This window comes from Stegostoma tigrinum, chromosome 5 (genome assembly GCF_030684315.1).
Source record: "Stegostoma tigrinum isolate sSteTig4 chromosome 5, sSteTig4.hap1, whole genome shotgun sequence".
NCBI classification, from domain to species: Eukaryota; Metazoa; Chordata; class Chondrichthyes; order Orectolobiformes; family Stegostomatidae; genus Stegostoma; species Stegostoma tigrinum.
In genome coordinates, this window is record NC_081358.1 from 107902993 (window position 1) to 107910755 (window position 7763).

Sequence of the window (7763 nt, forward strand, 5' to 3'; positions counted from 1 at the left end):
TCTACTACTTGTTGAGTCCGTCTAATTAATTTTCATTTTCGGAAGGCACTTAATGAATCAAACAGATAATTGTCATTTGGGAATTCACTAACTATACTGAAAGCTGGAAAAAGACAGCGAAAGGTGACAATAAATGGAATAAGCTCCAACTGGGGCCAGAGAGGGCTCAGTGACAGTGACTAATTAATTGCATATCGTATGTTTTAGCTCTTTATAAGTTTATGTTCTTAATAAATGAGTTCAAGCTATTAATAAATGGTTTGAAAATGGCACCAAAACGTAGAGGTAGATAATCAGAATGATTTGTAGTCTCCAAACACATCTAAATACATGAAGTGAATGAGTAAGAGATGACAAATAATTTCCAATTTTGACAAGGAAAAGAACATGTACATAAATATGGAACAAGATATACATGGTGGGGTGTCGTTTGTCAAAGGATCCATAAGACTCAAGACTAAACAGCACATTTAAGGGTAATTTTCTTAATTCTGCTCCCAGTGTGAAGCAATTACTGCTGTGATTTTGTAGTAGGAATCTTGGCTTCTCCAAAATTTTCTGCCAATCAATTTTAATGGGAAATTAATCATGTATGCCCAAATTCTCAATACGAGCTTCCAGCAAATTAAACTCCAGACTGACAGCACAACTTCACAAAATCATCCCTTTAGATGACTGTGTACAATTTTTATTATCCTACCTTCAACGGTACACTGACACATTGGAGAGAGTTCAGGGAGGCGCGACTAGGATTATTCTGGGACTTAGGGCTCTAAAGATTATAAAACAAAACAAAAAAACTTAGCTTATTTTCGGTGAAGCAAAGAAGGTTCAGGGACACACAGAAACAGGTCATTCAATTTAGATTTCAATCTTAGAACGAAAGAACAGAAGTACAAATTAGAAAGAATCCAACAGGAGTAGAAATTAGAAGATATTTTCCCAACAGGGACTTTAATTAGGTTAGATGGATCTATGAGAGAACAAAATCTACAGGGTCAGAAATACACGAAATTGACCAAGTGGTCTTTTCAGATTCTGGACTTTTATTCCTTTGAGGTCTGAAATGGTGCTTGGGGCAACTTATGTGCAGAAACCTATTAAGAATCTAAATGAATTGTCCTCGATATTTTATTAGAAATGTTAACACTGCTAACTTTGTTTATGGGGATGATGGAACAGAGAAAGTCAACATAAGGCAGCTGACTGAGAACCACATCATTTAAATTCTGTTCAAATCAGGCAGTCAACTATAAACCTATGAGTATAATGTTGCGAATGACATTCAGCTTATCAGCAAATCATGAATATATTGCTTATGGGTTTCCAATTAAGGCCTAACTACTGAAAAGACCTTAGAATACCATACCTTATTTATATACCTCATACATTTCACTTATCATAACTTACTAATATGGCTGATACATTTTGCTAAGTAAAAGGAAACTTCAATACATGCACATTTCTTACTTTCTCTCTCCTGTTTGAGCTGTATCCTTTTTAAAAAATTTTACAAAAAAAATTTTTGATAGCTCTTTTGATCTTTTAACTTGGTATCTCACTCACTTGATTATTGATCAGGTGTAGATCCAGAAAACATGTCAGAAATGCAGTTGTTGTGGTAATGTATCTTATTCCAATCCTGCTCAACATTCGTATTGTTGCAAATTTTAACATAGGAACACTATAAAACAATCAAGGCTAAATACCTTTGTTTGATGTTGACCCCATACTCGAGATGTACGAAGGCCAATTTGGAGTGTTCCAGGCTCCACAATGGAAATCAGCTCAGTGCTGGTCAAGAGTCAAATCTGATTATTGGTAATGTCATGCACAATAACTTCAGTCGAAACCCTGGAAACCAACTCACTGAGCCATTAGCTTAGATTATTTTCCGGATTCACTGTTGAAGATTTGTATGGCCAAACCTTCAATGAAATTTGATGGTGCAATATTTGTCCTTCTTTGACTGAGCCAGTATTGGTCGGTACTAAAATCGGTAAGCTCCTCGAGTTCCTCTGAACTTGAGTTCAAGCTCCTGTGGAGGTTAGTGATTATAGCTCAAAGTATGATGGCACAAAACCTAACTGCTTCCATTAGGCATGGAAGTTCCAATGCAACAAGATGGATTTTTAAAGATCTAAAATATGAAGCTAGTGTTTCAGTGAGTGATTATCTTACAATTCAAATTGTGAACCTTCATCAGTTTTGCATTTACTGTATTGATAGTTTTTTTTATTCATTCTCTGGATGTGGGTGTTACAGAAAGGCAAGCATTTATTAGCCCATTCCTAGCTGGCCTTTAGAAAGAGGTGGTAATGAATGGCCTTCTTTAATATTGAGTGGCCTGCTAGACCACTTCAGAGGGTAGTTAGGAGTTAACTACATTATCATTGAGTCACATGTAGGGTCAGACCAGGTAAGGAGACAGGTTTTCTTCCCTGAAGGGCTTTTAAGACAATGATGAAGTTTCATGGTCATCATGAATGATACTACCTTTCATTTTTGAATTTATTTAATTCCTTAAAATTCAATTCCTGACCAGCAATGTTGGCATTTGAGCTCATTTCTCCAGATCATCGATAGTCCCCACTGTGGAAGATTGGATAGTAAACTGTATACAATAATAACATGATTCCCATCTCATTTCAATAACATGGGAATGGGACAAGGCTGCTAGAATCATTCCTTGTTTGCTGAAATCAACTTCCGATTTGTCAGGTGATAACTGCTGTTGTAGAGTCCATGTCACCAGTCACCACACTCTCTTGATTCTTCACACAGAAGTCACATGACAAGGGGTAAACAGTGAGTCTGGCTGACAGGGGAAGAGGAACGCTGCAGGAAATTAGTTAATGAAAAATCCTGTTGCTTGCAAAGTTACTATACTGATGTTAACTCACGTATAAAGTTTTGATGCACAGAGTCAAGTCTGTTGTCTGCACACCATGTCCATAGTAAAATAAAAGCTTACTCCTCAGCATGAGAAAGAAAGGCAGCACCAAAACAAATCCGATGAGGAATGGGCAGAACAAAATGAAGTTTGCTGACACATGCTTCAACACAGATGCCAATCGCCTTTGGCAATCAAGGACAGCATCCAGTCAAAAGCCAAGAGATAAAAAATGGCATGACTTATTGGTAGACCACAGGATTGGGAACTTTATGATTTTAAGAATTTTTAGGAATGAGCAGTGAATGAGTACAGAGCTAATAAACAGGGAGAAAATTCTGAAAATAAACTAGCAAGAAATAATTTTTAATAAAGTTTCCAGAAGAAAATGAGTGGGAAAAGTAAGGGATGCTTAGAAGATGCAGAACTGATGGCAGGGAGCTGGGAAATGGCAGATAATTAAGACTAGTGTTTTGCATTGGTCTTCACTGTGGAGGGCACGACAAATAGCCTAAAGATAACATATGCAAGGTGCTAATGGGAGAAAAGATCTTGTAACAGTCTCTATCATAAGGGACAAAGTAATTGACAACTAATGTAGGTGTTCCACGGTATATTTTCTATGCCTTATCCAACTACAGTGAGTTGGAGGAGGCGCAGGTAGTGCATTGCACTCTCCTTCTCAACCTTTTCCCTGGTCTGAACCATGGTGGCTCTCAGGTTAAGTCATCACCAGTTGTCTTTTTCACAATCTCCAATGAGTGAGTGGCACTAGAGAGAATTTACCTTTCACCTCACTGAGAAATCTAGTTATGTTTCATCAGTCCATATAAGTGTAATTCTGTTAACAAGTTTTTATTGTCATTATATGAGTATTTTCTGAACAGGAAAGCTGGGAGATAAAGATGCTGGTACTACAGAAAAACTGTTTGCTGAAGTGACCCTGTTTGGGCAAATTCTTTTCCTTGAGCTAATCAATTTGCTTTATATGGGAGCAGGGGGGAGAAGAGATAAAAAAAATCTGATGTTGAAGGAGGGTTGATTCCAAGTTCTTCACTTGAAAATTACTTATTTTTGCTCTGATTATTGTCTTTTATCCCACCACTTCTTGTAACTCCACCCTCCTGAAAGTAGTTGCCAGGTGAACAGGCTGTTGTTCGCAATGGTTTCATTTTGCGTTGCCTGGGACAATGCAAAAAGTCCATGAACTTAGCCTCAGTAACCTGCGTTCCATTTTCACTCTCCATTTTGCAGAGGATTGGCTGACTTGTGTGCCTCTTCCCTCATGAAGGCACCGTTGAGAATAGAACTAGCAGTGTGAAGAAACAATGCAAGCAACACAATGTCCTAACGATGGATTTCACAGTGCATTCGTTGGGTGAAGCCTTTGTGATATTTAACATAGATAAGTAGCAAGTCTCATTTGAAAGAAAATCACAAAAGATTTCTTTGGGTCTTCAATTTCCAAGGTTCCTCTGACTTGACTGTGATTGCCAATTATATACTGAATGTAAAATGCTATCAGAAATTGACTGAGTTGGGGAGGGGAAGAGAGAGAGGGGGAGAGAGGTGGGGGGGGGGAAGAGAGAGAGAGAGAGAGAGAGAGAGAGAGAGAGAGAGAGAGAGAGAGAGAGAGAGAGAGAGAGAGAGAGAATTCCAATTTTATTTCCTTACCTCCAATGAGCTTGTGGATAATGTAGAAACCGTCTCACTTTTGGACACCATCCCTGAATTCCCTGAATCACCTGTATCACAGAGATTATTGGGGAGCTGTGTTTCATTTGCAGAGCTCTGTATCTGGTGGCCAGGAGAAGCCCTTTCATTGCAAGCAATGTTAACATGATCCAGCGGTGAGTTTTTTGCACAAAACCCACTGTCTGCATTGAGATGAATGAGTCGAGTCTGGGGCAATTGACTAATGCTAATATTATATTTGCTATCGTCTTTTGGTTTGGGCCTCAGGGTAGAGGTGTTGGTGGGCAAGATGACATAGTTAGCATCTGTGACTTGTTCTTGTGCTCGAGCTAGTTCCGAGTCTAACTGCTTGAAAATGTCACCGTCGCATATATAGATAGATTTCGGTTGCTCGCTCTTATTTATTTTCAAGGTGTGGTCGCTAAACTCGTTCATGTTTAACGAGCCTGGATAGTTCAGTGATCCCTGGAGGTGCATCTTCGACACATTTGCTGGAAGACTTGAGAAACCGGACAACTTCTGATGGTTAAACTTCATTTTCATTTCTTCCTCATGGACCATTGAGCGTTTTAGAGTTCCTGTCAGGGTTCCTGTTCTGACGGCGTTAATATCTTTATTTAAGACTGTAAGATCGAGAATAGCTGCGTTATATTTTGTGAAAAGAAAAACAAAATGCTGCATATCTTTAGACAATTCATCTGGATAGCTCTGTGAGTGCGTAATAGCTAGCAACATGTGGCTAAGTGCCACATGCACAGGAAATCACTAACAGGGCCACCAGACATTCACAGCTGTTTAATGGAACCTCATTCAGGGCTCTATTTACATAAATGTGAATTTATTTGCTACATTCTCGCTGGGTGACCGGGTTTGTTATCTTTGTGCTCACGACAATAAAACACTAACATTATGGTAGTGAAGCTATTCAAATATAGGAATAGTTTTATGGCTTTAATATTAACAATAAATAGTAAATTATTTTAACACAAGTTATATTTATTTTACGTATAAACAGATCCAACGATTGATTTGGTCTTATTCTATTTTCCTAAGTCTCACTCTTCCCTCCTATGTGAACACAGATTTTACATCTTCGGTATCCTGACAGATTATTAATAAGCAAGCTTATTGATAAGCATGTTCCCACTGGGCCAACGTCTAAACATTCTCACAAAAATCTCTCCTTTTTACTCTAGAATAACACTGTGATGCTTGTTTTACGCAACACATTACACCCATAGAGCTCTCTGCAAATTAATTATTAGAAAGCACAAGACTTTTTTTAAAAGAAAATCTCCTCACTTAGCTTGTATCACTCTCTTCTCTGATCTTTTAAGTTTTCCTTTCTGTGTCGTTGATTTCAAAGAAAACATTCTCTGAAATGTGATTTTTCATTTCAATTAAGTATAATATTCAGGTGTTCTGAAGCAGCTCTTCAGTTTAAATTAGCGATTTCACAGAGAGGACAGATAGTTAGCTGGTGTCATTACATGACATGTTAGTGTTGTTGAGGATATGCTCTCAGGTGACTGCAGTAAAGGCATTGGTGTCGGTGCAGAGTAAGAGGGAGCTTCAATCAGTTATCTAACCCATGCTATTCCTAACCTGGGAGTGCTTGATCCTGACACTGCTTTCTCAAAGTAGAAAAGTGTTCCACTCCCCAGCGCTGACATCCTTCACCTTGATAAACTAAAAAGAATATGAATTTAAATAAAGAATAACTAAAACTGTGTCTCAAGTAGTGTTGCAATACAATCCATCAGCACCCACAGTCAGCTTCCCTCAAGGAGAAATATTAACTCTAAAATGTGCAGTACACAAGCACATAATTTTGATCAAAACAGCAAGTAAAATGCTGGCTGTATGTATTAAAAGGAAATTCAGAGGCAACTGATCAGATAAAGTCTTAATCTAAAGTTACTCCTGAGAGGGTCTTGAAAATTATATTTTACACTGTAAATAATATCACACAATATGTTTATTTCCGATACTTTATTGACTGTGTGAACAAACACACTCAGGAATTCACACACAACGCCCAGTTGTGAAATGAGTTCTTAATAAGGCTTCAGTTGCAACAACTGGCCAAGTACCTTAAAACAGTCAGTAAAGCACAGAAAATAAAGGTTTCCTCTGAGCCTCCTCCACTCTATTGCAACATCAATGGAAACCCTGGCTGGAATTTTCTCATTTTCAGTGGAAGTATTTTGATGAGTGAGAATCACAGCAGCTGGTCTTCCAAAGCTCAAAATAGCTTTTCTCACAATCTTCCACTCAATAAGTACAAAACCAACCTCTTGGATACCTTTATTGGTGAACCGTGTAGGCAGAAAAGGGGAATATCTTGTCACAGAAATCTACAGCCCTTTTAGTACATCACATCCACATCAGTCAAACTCAACCACCTAACTAAACTAATACATAGTCTAGTATGCCTTAGCATCACAAGTGCACATCTAAAAACTCCTTAAATGTTGTGGTTTCTGTCTCTACCAGGCTTAGAGCAGTGAGTTCCAAATTCCCACCATCATCGAGATGAACAAGTTTCTCTTCACATGTCCTCTCAACTTTCTGTCCCTTCCCTTAAACCTATGCCCACCGCTTACTGATCCATCCACCAAGGGGAGACATTTCTTTCCTGTCTACCCTATCTATGCATGATATAATTTTATTTATCTCATTCATGTCCCATCTCAATCTCCTCTGACCTAAGAAACACAGCCACAGTCCGTCCAATCTCTTGCGGGTTTCCTCCTGGTGTTCTGGTTTCCTCCCACAGTCTAAAGATGGCTTGGTTAGGTGGATTGGCAATGCTAAATTCCCCATCGGGTCCAGGGATGTGCTACCTAGATGGATAGCCATGGAAAATGCAGGTTTATGGGGGCAGGGCAGAGCGGTAGATCTGGGCGGGATGCTGTTTAGAGGGTCAGTGTGGACTCGATGGGTCAAACGGCCTGCTTTCACATTGTAGGGATTTTATTCCATGATTCTCTCTTCATAGAAGGCGCCTTCAAGCATTCACAGTACTGGCTGGTGCTCAGTTGTCCTACTTTGGGTGCTGTAAGCCCTCACTCTGTGCTGTCTGATCATTATTACTGTATGCAAAGTCAAGATAAAAGGGACATTTGCTGATTTTGCAGACAGGTAACCTGGAAATGCTTGAGGAAATGGTGGT

General features: G+C 38.9%; 1 protein-coding gene across 14 annotated transcripts in view; it reads right to left on the minus strand.

The window, feature by feature from the left end:
* adgrb1a (adhesion G protein-coupled receptor B1a) overlaps positions 1–7763 on the minus strand; it is a 572033-nt gene that overhangs the window by 20851 nt on the left and 543419 nt on the right. For 8 of the 14 annotated variants that reach the window (XM_048528814.2, XM_059646190.1, XM_059646188.1 and 5 more), the window contains 3 exons: positions 6194–6277; positions 4568–5211; positions 701–772 (listed from right to left, as the gene is read on the minus strand). In XM_048528814.2, the coding sequence (XP_048384771.1) occupies positions 701–772; positions 4568–5211; positions 6194–6277 (800 nt within the window). The remainder of the gene's footprint in view (positions 1–700; positions 773–4567; positions 5212–6193; positions 6278–7763) is intronic. The other 6 variants (XM_059646189.1, XM_059646185.1, XM_059646187.1 and 3 more) reach the window with 3 other exon arrangements.